General features: G+C 33.3%; 1 protein-coding gene across 1 annotated transcript in view; it reads left to right on the top strand.

Annotated features, from left to right (window-relative positions):
* LOC140044840 (protein Wnt-4-like) overlaps window positions 1-18,775 on the top strand; it is a 39,271-nt gene extending 20,496 nt beyond the window's left edge. The window contains exons 3-5 of the mRNA XM_072089520.1: window positions 13,110-13,384; window positions 16,344-16,636; window positions 17,011-18,775. Of these exons, the coding sequence (XP_071945621.1) occupies window positions 13,110-13,384; window positions 16,344-16,636; window positions 17,011-17,185 (743 nt within the window). The 3' untranslated portion in view covers window positions 17,186-18,775. The remainder of the gene's footprint in view (window positions 1-13,109; window positions 13,385-16,343; window positions 16,637-17,010) is intronic.
* The last annotated feature ends 615 nt before the right edge of the window (window positions 18,776-19,390 follow it).

Genomic DNA, 19,390 nt, shown 5'->3' with positions numbered 1-19,390 from the left:
TAAAATTAATAACCATTTTGAATATTTACACATTTTAAAACAAATCCCTTATTGCCATTACTAAGCACTGTAGGCCTATTAATACATTTAAATATTTAATTTTATGTTTTTTTAATGTTTTAATTCGACATAACCAATATTGAAATGTCCAAAAGCCACTGACGAACTGGAAAAATATAGATTAGGCCTAATTCTAGAGTGAACCATCATAATTGTGATGGTTTATTTGCCAAAGTTCAACAAACTGCCAAGTGCCAATTGCAAATAATACATTTACAAATTAAACTATAGAAAAACATGTAAAACCCCATAAATGCTTGTCTTGTTACATGTTTACGAGCACCGGGTTACCCTTGCAGCTTTGGTGGTCCAGGTTACAGTATTAGTATTTTTACCCAGGGGGTTAAATTCTATGTAACATTTTTTATTGGCGTAAATTCAAAATAGCTGGTATTCACGCTAAATACAACAATTGTGTCTCAGTTTTTAAATTTGTTTTATTTAAAGATTCTTCTGTTTAGTGCGTACCGAATTAACCCAATCGGTGACCTTTTGAAGGACACGGCTAATTTAATAAAAATAGTTTTAGATTGGAAAAAAATAATCCGAATTGCTTGTTTCAAACAGCTTGTTACCAATAACACTGTATCCTGCAATTTGGAAAAACATTGAAATCGTATATTATCTGGGTTGCTGTATCCTCTCATTTGTAAAGGATTCAATTCAATTTATTCAACTATAACATGATTTACAGACGAAATTGAAGACAAAAGTTGCTATAAGTTCCACCACAAAAAAAACACTATTTAATTGTTTAAAATAAGATTCTATAGACAGAAGCTCAACATTGTTTGAAAACGAATTCTAGTCGAAGAGATGACAAATAGGTCTATAAACAATTTATCTTTTATTTCTCAAAATTAATAAAAACAACAATTATTTTCTCGTCATATTATTTACTGTATTCTTTAATTTCCCCTTTTATATTTTCTTAATTTCTTAATTTCATATTTTCTTAATTTCAAATTTTTCTTAATTTCCCCCTTTTATAAATATATTTTCACATACCGTAGTTAATGCTTTAATAGTCTATACTATTTGCTAATAGTTACAAACATTGTTGGCTATGTTAGCATGAACATTAAGCCAGGCCAGGCAACAATTAAAATGATAGTTCAGTGTGCTACAGTGGATAATAATTAATAATAGAAAACACAAGTAGACCTATTTCAGACTTCAGAAATTCTAATTTAACATAAAGCATGTTCGTAGTGTGAACATTAAGCTTTAACCCCTCAAGAGAATTTTACTATACTTACAATATTATGGCAAGCTGTTAATGCAATGACTTATTAATTTATTTTTGAACACCCTTTCCCCACGAGTATTGACTGGTACCATAATATTATTAACAACATTAGTGTAAGAATAATAGCAATGTATAACTAGTGAATGGAGATGAACAACTACTTTAAACTACTGTTTGCAGTTAATCATTCAGTTATCTCTCTTCTCTTTTCTGCATTTAAAAAAAAAGATTTGTTTACACTATCAAACTAAGTTTGACAAAAAAGTGTGATGTGTCCAAATATGGTTGTGATATGGCCAATTATGGTAGTGATATGACATCATCCATATATGGGCACATCACAATTTATCACATAAAGTATGATAGTGCAGAAAGGGCTTTAGATGTCTACAAAACTAGAAAGATTTCTGAAGGCATTTACACCTAACTTCGTATCAAAAGACCTTTCATAAAAATAGAGGACGCTACACCTTGTTTTACCTAATTTAAACGATCACATTCATGAAACACTCACAATATAGCCTAAGTCTACAGTTTAATTGGGTACAAAATAATAATACAACTTCGAGTGCGCTATAATATTGTCTATGTTACTGTATTTAATGTTACAGATCGTAAATCACGTATTTAAATTTTTAATGCGCCCGTAGAAAAACAGCAGTAATACTCTGGAAGACGAGTGTCAAAGTTTATGTCCTAATTGACGATATGCGCATGCGTGAAGGATCAGGGAAGAATGATTTTGATGCTTTGTTTGTATATAGCTACATGTAATAATAAATGCATGGTAACGGATATTTTAAAGAGTATATTACAATATTTGTTTGTAGTTGGATTGAAAATTGACCGTATTAGAATTGCGGATGTTCTATTTATTTGATCCATTGAGCTAACAGATTACATAAGACGATTGCAGGTGATACAGTCTAGTAGCACAAGAGACTGTCAACCACGTGTTATAAATTGCTATTTCTGTCATAATGATATGATGTGTATGTTGTTACGTTATAAAAGAATTATTTTCTTGCACGATGTCATTCATTTGTAACAGTTTCGCGTAAAAATGGAATAATTTACACATGTAAAAAAAGGTTAAGATGCCCAAGTTGAAATAAATTAATTAAAGAGAATTGATTGATGAAAGCCTATTATTTTCCCTTTTTCGAATTAATTTATTTAGGCCTATTTATATTTATTCAAAATATAATATTCAAACATGCCTCCAGAAATAGAGAAAAGAAAATTGAAAATTGTTATAATTGAACAATACAATAAGACAAAACAAGTGGAAATAATTCTTATATATTAAGATAGTTAGTATTATCGGATGTTTTGTATTGCAGTTGTAAGCAGTATATTGATATATCGATCAGTTATTCAGTTTTAGATTAATTTAAGATTTTTGTTGAAAAAAAATCTAAGCGCACTGTCTTTTGACTTCTCGAATAGGCCCAAACTTGTTCAAATTGGTGGTAGGCCTATTTTTAATATGTTTAAAGTACTGTACATTCTGTCACTCATTCATCTCACAACTGTATTGCACCAGTACCACTACTTATTGTAACCAAACTGTACAGGCCTACATCTATGTTTCAGGCTACATGAATTTAATTCTCGATGCCTTTAGCCAACGGAAAATATAAAAATAAATGACCAGAAAAATATAAATACAATCTACCATCTAGATGGACAGAATTAGATATATCTGTCACGCATTTCTTGCACTGATGAAGGGCTAGTGTTGCCCGAAAGCTCTGCTAACTTTTCTTGCTGTTTTACTTTATCGTTTTGATTTAGCTTTTCGCTTTTCTTTTTGTATCTCCATTGTATGGAACGCCGTTTACGCAACATTTCGATGATATGAATTTTATGACGCGATATGTGAATGAAATGCATCGATATGAATTGAATGGCGTGATATATGAATGAAATGTTTTGAATTGAATGCTTTGAATTGAATGTTTTGAATGAAATGTTTTGAATGAAATGTTTTGAATTGAATGTTTTGAATAAAATGTTTTGAATGAAATGTTTTGAATGAAATGTTTTGAATTAAATGTTTTGAATGAAATGTTTGAATTGAATTGAAAAGTCAAACTATTGGCGGCGTATGTCATTCCCGCTCGCGATTTTTTTTCAACCTCTTATTAGGCCTAAGCATGGGTACCCTCATCTCCTTTCAACGCTGTCATCAATATGAATCCTTTACAGAGACTCCCTAACAGACCTGAAACATTGGAATACATATTTCCGAACCCAGGTCTGTTAGGATTCTCTGTAAAGGCAGCGTGGAAGAAAGGAGATGAGGGTACCCAGGCTTAGGCCTAAGAGGTTGAGAAAATAATCGCGAGCGAGAATGACATACGCCACCAATAGTTTGACTTTTCAATTCAATTCAAACATTTCATTCAAAACATTTCATTCAAAACATTTCATTCAAAACATTTCATTCAAAACATTTCATTCAAAACATTTCATTCAAAACATTTCATTCAAAACATTTCATTCAAAATATTCAATTCAAAGCATTCAATTCAAAACATTTCATTCATATATCGCACCATTTAATTCATATCGATGCATTTCATTCACATATCGCGTCATAAAATTCATATCATCGAAATGTTGCGTAAACGGCGTTCCATACCATTGAGATCCAGCCACTGATACACACAGCATTGTCATGTTGTCAGTAATTTGCCTTTGGATCTAAAGCACAGTTATTAACTTACTGAAGGTAAATTGATTTTGGGCACAACTAATTATCTTCCGTTCCTCCTTTATAAACCCAGAATTTACAGAACTTAAATGAAGCGTTAAGTGGCAGAGACAGTCTTTCCTTAGCCATTTCCTTGATTGGTACACTTACGAGACATTATCAGCGCATTTCGGAGGTTTTCTAGCGTCGTGTATCCTCCAATTACGTTTAAATAATACAGCCATGATGTTATCCAGGTTTAGTAAAAGTTGGCTTTGATGTTCTTTCGTTAACGCATTTTAAACTCACATTAGATCAATGAATTGTTATAAGAATAAACACAAAATACGTATAATTGTACCGGCATATATATAGTGTGCAAATTATTAAGAAATTCTAGGCCTATATCAAAGCTACCATATAGGCCTACATTTACTTTTTAATCTACTAGCAACTCGTTGCTAGTTTTAAAAATAACAAAAATATTTATTTATTTATTTATTTCTGTGCTTATTTATATACCGAAAATATTAAAACAAATGCTTTAAGGCAAACTTATTTAATTCTCTAAAACCTCAAATTGAAAGTGTTGAATTTTCTATAAACGATTAACCACCACTAAAGTAGGCTGGAATAAGACTGCGTAATAAATAGGCCAATTCGTTCAGGCCACCACAGGAGAACATTATCGCCTACCAGCCATAACGTAAGTTAATATCGTTAATCAGTTATTAAAGTCGGTTTATTAATGTAAAGTCAAGGTTTACCGGACTAATCAGTCGTTGAAAACGTTTCCCGTCTTGAGATTTATAGCTTTCATTTTAATATTACAGAGTGTTTCATAATTTTGGTTTAATACAATGGACTGTTTACCACTATTATCACAAAACATAACGAAATATTAAAAAATACACACTCTGCACATTGGGCATCCGTATAATATCTTTATTACGGCGGCATAGGAAACTTCTATAAAACAGGGTCGCATAGTGTCACACGTGGTGCCTATATTATGCTAAGATTATAAAGAGATTATGCTCACACATGTGTCCCATGTGACAGAGTTTCCTGAATATAGAGTAGCGAGAATTTCTAAGGCTGTTTTCATGGAAACGATGACACAGGTCACATGCACAAGTTATTGTAACAACAAGAGGGCCTTATCTATCAAAGATAATTGAACTGATTTCTTATACTTTAATTAGTGTTAAGTATTAGTGACAGTACCCAATGTCTTGTACATCAAATCAAGTCTGTACTTTCCGTGTTTGATAAACTTGAAGGTTAATTAAAAATAACGAACACGGTGTGGAAGTGTCATTTTAACCTCATAAAAGGAGTCATGGTATCGCTCTTAAAATGCATCAAAGGATATTAATATTTAATTCTGTCAGACTGGGTGGAGAAAAGTTTATAATTATATTGACAAGTTAGGCCTAGTTTATAGAAGCAATAATATAGAATATTATATTATAATAACAACTACTGTCAAATTATAGGGCCTAGTTTTAGGCAATGTTGTATGTGGAAAATATTTTATATGCAACGAATGCAAAATTATTACGTCCTAAAATTAACCGTTATTATAAAAAAAATCATTTATCTCTGTCATCAACACACACCGCGCTGCTTCCATCTTGAATTGGATGTCGAAGAGGCATCCATACGTAAAACGTTTGTACCAAGGCCTACAGTACTCGGACCATAGATAAGACCTTCCTAGGTCCATGCTTGGACTATTTTGGTTGAGGAGCAGAAATATTAAAGGCATTAAAGTTAATGACAGACCGCGTCTTGTTGATCGCACATTTCTCTCAGGAAATCGCATGACCTACACACGAAAGAGGTCCAATGAAGCAGATAAATTCATAGCATGTTTAATAACTCAACAAGATTCCAAGAACTCAATACATCAACACCTGAGAACTATATAACCAACTATATTACCACGTTGAAACACCGATTCTCGTCAGATCAAGTTAAGCAACGTTGGGTCTGGTTAGTGCTTGGATGGGAGACCATCTGGGAATATCGGGTGCTGTATATGGAGCTGGGGTCCCATTAGGCATTTGAAATCAGCATTGCTGACTTTTATGGCTGCACCCCTGCATCTGGTATCTGCATCAGACGTATTAGCCAATGCCTTTCCTCTGGTCAAGGTGGACACTTGACGAGAGAAGCCCTTGATCAATGTTAGGACCAATCAAGGTGCTTTAAACAGTCCTGGCTTTGTTTGCATCAAACCTGTTAGTGGCGGTAATTATCGCTGTCGGTTTCGATTAAATAAAATAGATAAAAACAAATAATATTATAGATTCCGTCCGACGAGCAATCCAATAAGTAAACGCAATATATAACTGTAGTTTTTGTTGGGTCTATGGTACAATTTTATAAATCTATATCTACAATATTGGGCTTATACAGTGAATCTGTTCTCTACTTTACTAAAATTACTAATTTCTAATGAAAGGTTCGGCGTTTTGGACATTTGAACCCGGGAAGAAACCATTGATCAATTACAGTGCAGTATTTTCCATGGATACCGTTATTTATCTTTGTACATAGTTCTAAGTTTAATCGTTATTGAGAAATATCTTCATGTAAAAAGAAGTGACCAAATTTAGTGAATAAAAGTCAATTATTCGGAATTAATTTATTAATGTTAACACAATAAATTTAAAGAACATGACCAATGTGTTTTTTATTATGACATGTTATGAGGGATATGTCGATAATTATCTCTTAACAAGTTTATAGTACAGAGACAGTGAGCCTAGAATTGGGTTGTTAATTGTCATCTTATTAAAGTTTTAACCATTGCCAAGACAATTTTATTGTAGGCTGTAAACTTCTCACTGAGAAAGTGATCCACAATAAAAGTCAGGATTTGACAAGGAAAGTGGCCATGTGTGATAGTAACTGTCATTCGAATCATTTGTTTAGGTAAACGAATTTCAACAAGAAACAAGTCGTAAATACTTTATTTGTCATTAATATCATCACAGTGATTCTGTAAAAACTGTCAGGGAAATTGTTTTAACAATGCGATGAACAACCTTCACCTGGTTAACATGTATTTAACTTTACTTTAATTTCCCTCTTGGCGTTCCATAGCAACCAACTCTTTAACAGATCAGCATAGATGACACATTTACTATTCTGTAGGTCTACAATGAAACATATAGCCCTATATGACCCATTTTTGTTATGAGTTCCGCAGTTTCTGCAATTAAATGAAATAATTCACACCGGATGAAATTCATCACTATCCCTGTCATGTTTTATATCAAGTTGTAGAATAAAGTTATTTAGAATTAATAATAAACAAACAACATGTTATGACAATTATTGCCCTAACATATTTAAGTGATTTATGTTAAAATGGTTTCAACTTGGACGCAACGCAAGACGCAATCGCACCGCAGGTTGTTGAACAATCACCACGCGATGGATGACCAATTTGCAATTACGTAACGACGCAACAACCATACACCTTGGTTCTCACTAGGACGCAACGCGAGGACGTAGATGCGAGTTGACCAATGACAAGCGACTGTTCGAATAATTCATCGCTTGTGATTGGTCAACTCGCTTGCGTTGCGTTACGTCCTGGGTTGTGTAGTGGGAACCAAGCTTAACCGTAAGTTCGGGAGATCCATATCGTCGTGCTTCCGATTTACGTTATTACAATATTTTGGTTTTGATTAATGTAGGCCTAAATTTAGTAGGCCTACAGTCGATCGGCTTGGAATTACCGCATCTACTAAAACAATGTCATAGATTATAATCCCCTATATTACATGTCCCACACTCTCCTGTGTGTTTAGACGAAGACCTATATTAAACAACTTTTACAAACAGAAAACAAGAATTATGTCCAATGGGAGCCTAATTCAAGAAAGTAAAAACAATAATATTGAAAGCTTTCTGACAGTTTATCAAACTTAATATTTATCAAAGTGTATCAACGGTTCGTCCTTCAACTAAAATAGTTTTAAATGATATTTCCTGAAAAAAATGGAACAAAATTTAAACTTTTTAAAATAAAGACGGCACACCCAATTCGGTCTTGAATGTAATTATCGTTATAAATGCAATACTGTTAATATGTTGGGAAAGTTATAGGCCATTTTGTTTTAATGCTTTCTAAATCAGTTACAATCACTCTTTTCAAATTCACTCTAGAGTAGACTTTGTCTAAACGATGGTAAACATAGTTATGTATACATTTCTCATATTGAAAATGAATATATGAACAGTTTCATGAGTGAGTGTTTGAGTTAGCTTAACATCTTTTTATTTAACACATCTTAAAAGACTAGTGGACTTAATGGAAATAGTTCACCTATATTGTATACTACTACTAGGCCTCTAGTTGAAATTACCACAAGAGGTGGCGAATAAGTATAGTGGATCTCGTTTTAAGCCCCTTACCGTCCTTATAATTAATGTGTTTGTTTATGGTTATTCACAGCTATAAAGGCAACACTATCATAAACTGAACTTTCCTTGAAATCTGCCATTTAGGTCTCACACGAACATTTAATTTAGTCTAATATCCGCTGAACAACTTATTGAGTTGTTTAATCAACGTTTCTATGACGGCTTTACAATTAGTATATCTGATGATTTCCTATAGGATAATACAAGAACGTATCAACCGGAGGATTATTATCCCAGTCGTGCTGATCACGTATAGTGGAGTATGAAGCGTTTGGTTCATCCACGCAAAAACGACTAAAGCTTGGTTCCCACTTAAAACGCAACGCAAATAATTGACCAATCAAATAGTTTGTGTGACCTATCGCGTCGTCAACTCATTAATTACTTTACTTGTCTAAAATATCGCAACATGTTAAAAAAGTAACAATATTATGTATTTAAAACGTTAGTACTAAACATCTGCAGTTGATCAAGCTGAACTTATCTTTATTTGAATAAGTTTACAATTCTCCAATCTGGTGTTTACAGGTTCATGGAAAAAAAGCTTCGGCTTCGGAGATTTAATATATACAAATCTTACGGAAATTCAGTTCAGAGTTTTTAAATGAATGAGATTGCAAAATAAAAAAATTAAAGTAAATTATCCAACCGATCACAATGTCAGAATTTGGAGGGATGTTTTCACTACAGTTAGTCCATGGGCCAGACATTTTTTCGGTATCAAATTGGTGGCAAATGTTACCATATATTTGTGGAAAGCTTAATATGTCTACTTTTCAGAAATCCACGATAGCAATGCCAATTGTACAGCTTAATAGTCATTTAACACCGCATATGGAAAATATGCAACACAACATTTTGGGGTAGGGGGTAACACTTTTGCTAATAACTCGGGATATAATGAACAGATTTGCATTTTCTTGGTATCAATATGTAGTGTATAGACTGCTTAAGTGTAATATATTTTTCTGAGTGAATCCAACCATTATTGTTGGAACATTGTAAATTTCAGACTGAATCAAAATGATTGCGTCTACTTATTTATTTAGTACCGTATATTAAACAAAAGTACAGTAACTGTAATATAGTTATTTCGAGAAATTTTGATCGTATGAAATGTAAATCGTTCTTTAATTGTCAATTCAGGTTTATTCATTTTTATGTGTTAAAACAACAGACGATGATTCAAATATTACATCAGATCCTGGGGATTATTACACCATCATCAGACAGACTTCCCAGAATCAGATATGATTGATTAAAAATCGTAATGTGCTACTCTATATGTGTATGTGATTAGGCCTATGAGAGTCAAATCAAACTATACACGACTTGCTCTATAATTACCCACGTTGCTCAATAATCATCTACGTCTACTAAAATTTACGACTTTCATATTCAGAAATGAGACTGCTGTCGTATTTATTCTGTGACATTTGTATGTTGTAACATTAAACATCTCCACTGACAATATTACATGTTTGTTGTGATTAACTTTCTAATGGTCTCAATGTTATTTATGGTTGCCACATAAAGTCAATATGAATATACTGTAGGCTATCTCAAATTATTTATTAGGAGGCTATATCGTTGGTGGTACGTAAAGGATGGATCGATATCGGAATGGTTCACTTCGCGTTCGTTTCGTGTGCATTAGACTTGGCCAAAGCTATGTTATAAGTTACTATAATTATTTTTACTTGTTCAGAAGTTTTCAGCATTCAGTATTTTGTTAGTTGCGTGGACGCGACTCTATGGTTCACTATGTCGGTCGGTCGGTCTGTCTGTCGGTCTGTCGGTCTGTCTGTCGGTCTGGTATCACTATGCGTTTTAGCACGCGACTTATGGCTGTTGGCCTTGTTTTGTACTGTTTTAATAACCCATGATAACCTCACCAAATGTTATATTATGTTTTTGTCCCAGTCGTCGTAACGTTGCATACCACTTCTTGTCGTTAACAATTTTAGAATGAGTTAAATTACGCATACATATTTCGCAAGGTATGTTGTTGGTTTACCAACTGGGAAATTGTGTTATTTACGAGCACTGTGAATGCACATCTACACCTACTGTACCTACTCTATATACAGAGACTGGCGCAAAGTTGTTGTTTGATATTCCTATACTATTACGCAGTAAAGTAGTATATAGCCTGTATGTCTAATAGCTAAAGTATTGTATACGTATAAAACGCCATATGTGCCAAAAGTCGAATCTTCTTCTTGAAGAGTAAACACTGGTCTGTGGCAAAAACTCGTCTCTATTTTAACGCCTGAAATCAGGGTAGGTTTACTGAGGGCGTTCACTACATAGTTTCATTGCTGTTGATTGAATTTTCTTCACAAGGCCCAGAAGTATCGTAATCGATAAATATCTAGATGTTTAGTATCAGCTGTCATGCATTAACACTTGATCTTTAAAAAATATTACTTTCACTACAGACCCGTAACATAGGCATTGTAGCCTAAATTTGTGCTCACATTGATTTTAAAGAGCGTATTTTTTAACACGCGCATGATTATTTATATTACTGTAGGCCTATATTTTTTCTTTTAAATGTCTATTTTTTCGTTTTAAAAATACCCTTCATTATAACATAGTAAAAAGATAGTGATATTAATAGTGAACTAAATATCATATGGTGTTACATATAGGTCGAATGTTGGTCACAAAATTCCATTCCAATTTCTTTTTATAAGTTTCACTTATTAAATTATTAGCTTTAGGATCAAGTTCACACACGTTGACAGATATGCAGACCGAATGACGACCAAGTGTTGGTGAGAAAAGTGCACCGATCTTGTCTGGATTCACAATCAACTTTTAAATTAATTTCGAAATATCATAAAATATACAGTAAGGTCCGTGTTTCAGCTCCAGCCTAGAGTGGCTATTTTAATCCTTACTACTAAGATATGGTTTATTTCATTAGGAGTCATTACGTCATCAAAGGTGATCACATACCAGGCCAACCTAATAAATCATCCATTATTATACTGATTGTTGATTTATTGATGGTTTCCTCAAATATTTTCTTTTTAAATGTTTACAATATATCTGGCCCCAGTAAGCAAGTGTCGTGCAACATATTTAATCAAAAACTTTTCTTTTATCTTTATTGTTTCTAAATATTACTTTTATATTACGACTGTCTGAAAAGGTTGTCGATAAATCATTAGACCTATTGGGATAAATTGTATCGAAGTAACAGTTTAAACACGGACTTATAAAACAAACGTGTTTTACGTGAACACACACAAATAAAATATACGATAGACAACCAACGAACGCACACGTGACATTGTGGTTGCATCTAGCCACTATATCAAACTAGTTTGACAAAACGTATGATGTGCCCAAATATGGTGGTGATACGCCCGAATATGGTAGTGATATGCCCAATGTGGTAGTGATATGCCCAAATATGCTAGTGATATGACATGTCCATATATGGGAACATCGCATGTTGTCACATAAAGTTTGATAGTGTAGACAGAGCTTTATAGATGAAACAATGTTTTCACAACACAACGACTTCATTATATAATCTTAATAGATAATACCCACGAAACTGACATTCAGTATGCAGTAGACCCCTCCTTAAAGCTTGGTTCCCACTAGAACGTAACGGAAGGACGTAAACGCAACGTAAGCGCGTTGACCAATGACAAGCGAAGTTATAGACAGTTAGCAATCACAAGCGAATAAGCCATCGCTTGTTATTGGTCAATTCACTTGCGTTGCGTTACGTCCTTGCGTTGCGTCGCTAGTGGGAACCACGCTTTAGGACACACACAATTATTGGTTTCCAGTTGTACGCAACGCAATGACTTAAGCCGCCAACGTAAGCGAATTGACCAACTACAAGTACGACGACGGTTTGAATATTCTATCGCTTTTGATTAGTCAACTAGATTGCGTTGCGGCTTATGTCCTTGCGTTGTATCCTAATGGAAACCAATATTTAGACACTTTCTCGTTAAAAAAAATAACAATGGGGATATTGTTTACAGTTATTATTATTATTTGTTGGGTACTGAAGTTATTTGTTCTCTAATTAGGGGTTCCGTAAAGATTTGGAGGACCGATATGAATTATACCCGATTAAAATAAATAAAAATTGCCCGCAGTACTTTCGACATTATCGAATTCATTCTTTATAAATTGTTAGGCCTAATGTTGGTGTTTTCTAAAGCTCGTTATAATTGAATATCATGGTTACTTGAACACTATCCTGCATCCGTGAATTTATGCCAAAATTGATATGGCTCGATAACTTTAGGTGACTTCATCAGGTCTTTGCCCCAGTACCGCACACGATGACTCTTATTGGTCATATAATAGCCCCAGGAATCATTTAACCGATTTTTTTCCTAGAAAATAATTCGTCATAAGAAAACTTTTAAAGTAACAGACAATTGTGCCTATATATTTAAGACTATTTTCTAAACTAGACTAAATGATAGCCACTGCGGACAAGTCTCTACAGCTCACTATGTCGGTCGGTTGGTCAGTTGGTCGGTCGACTGTTCAGTCGGTAAAAACTAACTCAAATTTGAGCACGCCCTGCAGCCATGTATATGGCCTTGTTACACTATTTGTTGAGTAGGATTACCATTTAAATTTAATTAAAGAATGTATTTTTTTGTTATCTTTTAGGTACACGTGAAGCTGCGTTTGTCCATGCAATATCGTCTGCAGCGGTTGCGCATTCTGTCACGCGCGCATGCAGTAGTGGAGGCTTACTGAAATGCGGCTGCGACAGAACCATAAGCGGCACCAGTGACGAAGGTTTCACGTGGTCTGGATGCTCGGACAACGTAGACTACGGAATTGTCTTCTCACAATCTTTTGTAGATTCAAGAGAGAAAAAGAACAAAATGAAGTTTGATCGTTACCTTATGAATATTCATAATAACGACGCAGGTAGACGGGTAAGTTAAAATGCCAGAAAGGTTTTAATTCTCTTTCACATCGTCTAGAAAAAATTCCGGATACACCGGTGTTTCTTCTAGTATAGCGTACAGTATTCCCAGTGTTTAATGTAAAAGAAGTACGAGACGTTTTTTTTATGTTACAATATTATACGAATAAATTCATCTTCTAACTAATATTATTTATAAACAACAATCTAGTCTCAATTCATCTACAAATATGACACACACTGAGTAGTACTTATAAGATATTTCCTCTCGTTGTAGCAACATTGTATGATGAACACATTTTCAAAAGAAAAAACAACTTTTCCCCATCAATGCCAAACCACAGAAGTCATAAGTAATAAGACATTTATATTTGCCAAATGAGGGATAAAATTAAATAATGTTATATTGAACTATAGTAATATACCTACCACGACGATTAATACATACATGGACTGTAATTTATGGCTAAACTTACTGATAAAACAGTTGCAGAAGTGACAGATACGTTCTAAAAAGGAAGTTGCATATCAAAGTTTGCTGAACCAGAATCAATGTAGCGGCCACAGGCTACCCCAAACGAATACAGAAATAATATAATCAGCGAATACCACAAAGTTAGTTTAATATATTGTCTGTCAGCACCGTAGTCTGGGCCTCATCAATCATTAATGTCACTACGTGTTTTTATTAAGCCTCCAATTTTTAATTTAAGTTTGTATCAAATAAAAAATATGGTAAACCAGTGCAGTGATCTTGATAAAATAAAATGCCCGGCTGTAGGGGCCTACATGAATAATTTTATGGTATCATTAACTATTACATGATAAAACTTACTATTTTTAGGAACATTTAAAAGACTTTTGTTTATATTACTTTTTTTCTCAAAATAAGTTGAAAAAGAGATTAGGCCTATCTATATTCAATTTTGAAAATGTATTATAACTAAAGTGGATATAATTATCCAAATTAATTCATTAATTAAAAGATCACGTTAATATTGTTAACTTTATTTACTATTATTAATTCAATTACAATTACCAAACATGTAGAAAGATGATTAATAACGCATATATAACAATTATCGCAATTGACAATATAAAAGTGTTGACAGATTTTGGCGAGACTATTATCTTTTCCGTATGTAGTATCAAATCGTGGCCCACCAAGGAATAGCATTGATTTATATACATGATATTCCCTCCTCCCCCTTTAAAAAAAATATTGGATACTATAGGCAACAACAAGACACAACTTTGCGCTGATTACTAGCTGCATCATGTTTCCATACGTCTTTGATAACAAAAATGACTGGGGTAATAATGTTCAGCGCGTTTCACAACATTATGCGCTATATAAAAAATGTACACACACAAGGAATGCATTAGACGTCCACACGTATAAAGGGTACATATAAATATATTCACGCATATAATTGGTACCTTAGACGTCCACACATACAAGAGTTATTACACATGCCAGGGACACAGTAGTGTACATTGGACGTCCACGCATATAAGGGGTATATTAGACGTCCACGCATGCCAGGGATACAGTGTACAATGAACGTCAACGCATATAAAGGGTATATTAGACGTCCACACATGCCAGGGATACAATAGTGTACATTGGACGTCCACACATATTATTATAAGGGTATATTAGACGTCCACACATTCCAGTGATACAGAGAGTACATTGGACGTCCACGCATATAAAGGGTAGACGTCCACCCATGCCAAGGATACAGTAGTGTACATAGGACGTCCACGCATATAAGGGGTATATTAGACGTCCACTCATGCCAGGGATACAGTGGTGTACATTGGACGTCCACGCAAAAAAGGGGTAGACGTCTACACATGCCAAGGATACAGTAGTGTACATAGGACGTCCACGCATATAAGGGGTATATTAGACGTCCACTCATGCCAGGGATACAGTGGTGTACATTGGACGTCCACGCAAAAAAGGGGTAGACGTCTACACATGCCAAGGATACAGTAGTGTACATAGGACGTCCACGCATATAAGGGGTATATTAGACGTATACACATGCCAGGGATACAATAGTGTGCATTGGACGTCCACGCATAAAATAAGTACCGTACATTAGACTTCCATAATCATATAAGGGTCTTTAGACGTATTGTATAAGGAGTAGTACCGTACCGTATAGGTATTATTTTATACTCAAGGCAGAAAAAACCAAGTTAGATTTACGATTTCAAAACAATCACCAAGCACCTAAATAAATTTATAGCATTCGAGCAAAAACTTTGAACACCTCTATTACATTATATTGATCACGTACGTTAAAAGAAAAAATGTACGAAATAAATAAGATAACAGTACATAGTCCAATAAAACTTTGATTGTACGGTTTTAAGAGAAACATTTACAGTTGTGGTAAATTGTTTCCAAGAAATTGAATGCTTCTCTTGACAAAATTATTGGTTGATCATGAACTGATTGTAAGATATGTGTAGACCGCCACCCTATTTTTAGGAATCAAAACTACTAGAGAGGTCGTATGTAGCCTTATGTACAAGAAAATATCTGTTATATTTTATGATACGTTTTTGTTTTGTTAAACTTTAATTCTGACAATTCTAATTCTAAAGCCTACACGCTGCTATCGTGATAGAAAGTACTATAATATATAATAATGAATGTCACAAAAAAGCATCTTGTTTTAGTATAACCACAATAAGACAATATGTATTAATACTTTTTAGGAACGTAAACTTAATTCCATTTTTTTCAATGTAAAGTTTAGTCTAAAATCCTCTTCCTCTTCCTCCTTATTCCCAATGTTGGTACTGTACGCGAATCACGCCCTCAAGTGGAAGAACACGCCATCATCGTTATTAACTATGGCCACAACAGTGTAGTTATAGAGGGCGCTATGTCATCTCATCGAAGGTAACAACTTTGTACTAAACTGATTTTATACTTTATTTGCTTTCAGGTAATAGAAGAGAACATGCGAACTGAGTGCAAATGTCATGGAGTATCGGGCTCATGCGAGATGAAGACATGCTGGAGAGCCATGCCAACGTTCCGTTCCGTCGGCGAGAAACTAAAGGAAAAATTCGATGGTGCAACTGAAGTAGTTGAAGTAAGGGACAAAAAAAGGAAAGATCTTAGACCAGCAGACAAGAATTTTAAACCGTACACTCATACTGATTTGATTTACCTTGTGCCATCTCCAGATTTTTGTAACCCTGATTATTCTACTGGATCATTGGGAACAAAAGGAAGGTATGTGTATTCAATGTTTGTTAAGGAGGTCCTTATTTTAAAAATAATTGATTTATGTCCACTCTCTCAATCACTATATTCAATTAAAAAGTTAAAATTATTACTAAATTTTCCATAATAATTGCTTGATCGTGGTCTTGATGCATTCCAATGTGTGTCAACGGTAATTGGACTTTTAAACTACTGTGATGTTATCATGCTGGGGCATCACACCAGAAAATGAAAAAGTGGAACATCCCGAGAATAGGAAGCCTAGTTTCTTTGAATGGAATCAGCTATACAAGGTCAAAGGTTGTTCTTAATGCGAAACTATGTTAGTTGATATATTTTTTAATCTTGATATATTAAAAAAGTAATATTTTTCATTTTTTTAGAGAATGCAATAGGACATCAAAAGCAATGGATGGCTGTGATCTCATGTGTTGTGGAAGGGGCTTTGATACATACCAAGAAACCATCACAGAACGCTGCAGTTGTAAATTTCATTGGTGTTGTTACGTTGAATGCAAACAGTGCACAAAGACAATAGAAATTCACAAATGCAAGTGATGAAATAAAGACTTTGCTAAAATTTAATAGAGATTTTCTTTAGAGAGAACCAAATAAACAAAGATGTCCAAAACATTCTTAGGCCTACTATCAACGATCTGATCTCTTTTTGGAATAGTTTTAATTATTGTCACCTTTGATCTAGTTAGAAAGTAAACAACAAGAAATGATTAAAGTAATTCGACTGTATATAATTATATAAATGAAGGTTTTGACACGGTTTCGAAGATTTAACTCTTTGATTTGACTACAACTACAATTGTACGCCTGGATGGTTCCACTTTTATTTTGAGGGGTGGTTAGTTGTTGAAACAATGACATAACTGAAGTAGAATATGTGAAGTGTATGTCTATCGCATTTCAAAATAGTCTGATATTCTTATATTCAAGATGATGTGTGAGAGTCTACTCTCAACTCATGTGTAGATTGTAATTGGAAAGATGTTGACCGCGGTGGCCAACTGTTGAGATTTCTTGCCTGTATGCTTAACTTAATTTAAAAACAATTTCTAAAATAAAAACAGTTAAATATTTATGTAAGATTTATGTAAACTTGATAATATCGTTTTATCTAATCGATTTTCTACTACTTTATAATTATTCGATAAACTAATATTTTTACAGTATTTTAATTTAAACGCATGATATACTGATGACATAATTATATATACACGTTTTAACATTACATTTATTTCAAATATGAGAGAGATATGTATAGTTCTTTACTATTGTGAGTTTATCACTGTATAATTTTCAGTTATTATTAAAAATATTTATAACTATTGTATTTATTTTGTAATTTATTTTTTGTACTATAATTAGGTCTATTTCTCAACCGTATGTATTTGTGAGCGTCAATCTCATACAAAGAGTAGTTTGCATTTGATTTCGTATGAAAGATTTGCACAGAGGTTTGTACAAATTATGTATATACAACATTTTTCCATTCAAATATCGTTTCAACACTAATCTTTTTATAAAATATGGTCATAATTTTTACAAAAAAATATCATTGAGAAATATCTTGTTTACTCTACTTCCTTATTTGTATTTTTAACATTCTACATTCTGTGTAATATATAGTGATATATTGTACCATTGGTTCGTTATTAGAGGTTTTCATCATTGTAGGCCTAATCATCCACAACAGTTATAGCATTAACATCCGCATTTATAGCATCACTGTGTATGTAGGCCTACACATTCAGAGAGGCTTAAAACAAATAATTGTAATATAGTGCTTCCGTAGTAAATGTAAATAATAAATATTGTATGTAGGTTAGATTTCATTATTTTAAATTTGACATTAAAAAACAAAACATAATTTATGTATATTATACATTATCATAAATGTATTAGAAATTTATAAGCAACGGAAATGTAAATGATGACGAAACAAATTTTAGAAAAAAAGTAATCATAATGTAAGTTAACATAACTATAGGTCTTACTTGTATTAATATCATAGCGTCTACAGTGCTTATTGACTGATACAATGGTTTTATGACTGACACTATCTTGATCAAATAATGTAAGATAATATTATTAGGAAATAAAGTTTTCTCAAGGAGTTACTTTTTGCGTTGTCTATATTTTTGTGGATATTAAGATTATCAATCTTAACAAATAAATTTTTTAAAATCTTTTATAATAATTTATAGAGTCCGTACTAAACATACAATCTATGGATAGCCAGAGAAATGTCTTATAATTTGTCTAGTGTACACTATTGTTCAAATTCAATAGAAAAACACATTCCAATATCACCTGTAAAACAACAATCTACAAAGGACGTGTACATGGTATTTTACTAATAGGATCTACTTCTGGATTTCTAATGAAATAAATAAGTTCAATCGAATCGTCCATGAAAAAACAACGAATAGAAGATTGTAACACTATCCCTGGTAAATTGAAAATTTTAAAGATACAACATACAGTATGTAATATATACTCTATCTCTACTTCTCAGGCAAACCTCGTTCACAAGTAGCTTATACGGTCTTACGATTAGCATTGCCGCAACTAAATAAAACCTGTAAATATGCTGTCTATCTCTCTAACCTAAAATGATCACCTTTACCAAACTGGAGTACCCGGCATTTCTATTATAAAGTTTGGTATAAAAAAAGAATACAACTATGAAATTAAAACACTTACCTTCAAATAACTACAGATCAAATTAATTCCACAAACGCCATAATA

This window comes from Antedon mediterranea, chromosome 3 (genome assembly GCF_964355755.1).
Source record: "Antedon mediterranea chromosome 3, ecAntMedi1.1, whole genome shotgun sequence".
Classification (NCBI taxonomy): domain Eukaryota; kingdom Metazoa; phylum Echinodermata; class Crinoidea; order Comatulida; family Antedonidae; genus Antedon; species Antedon mediterranea.
This window is presented reverse-complemented; position numbering and strand designations above follow the sequence as displayed.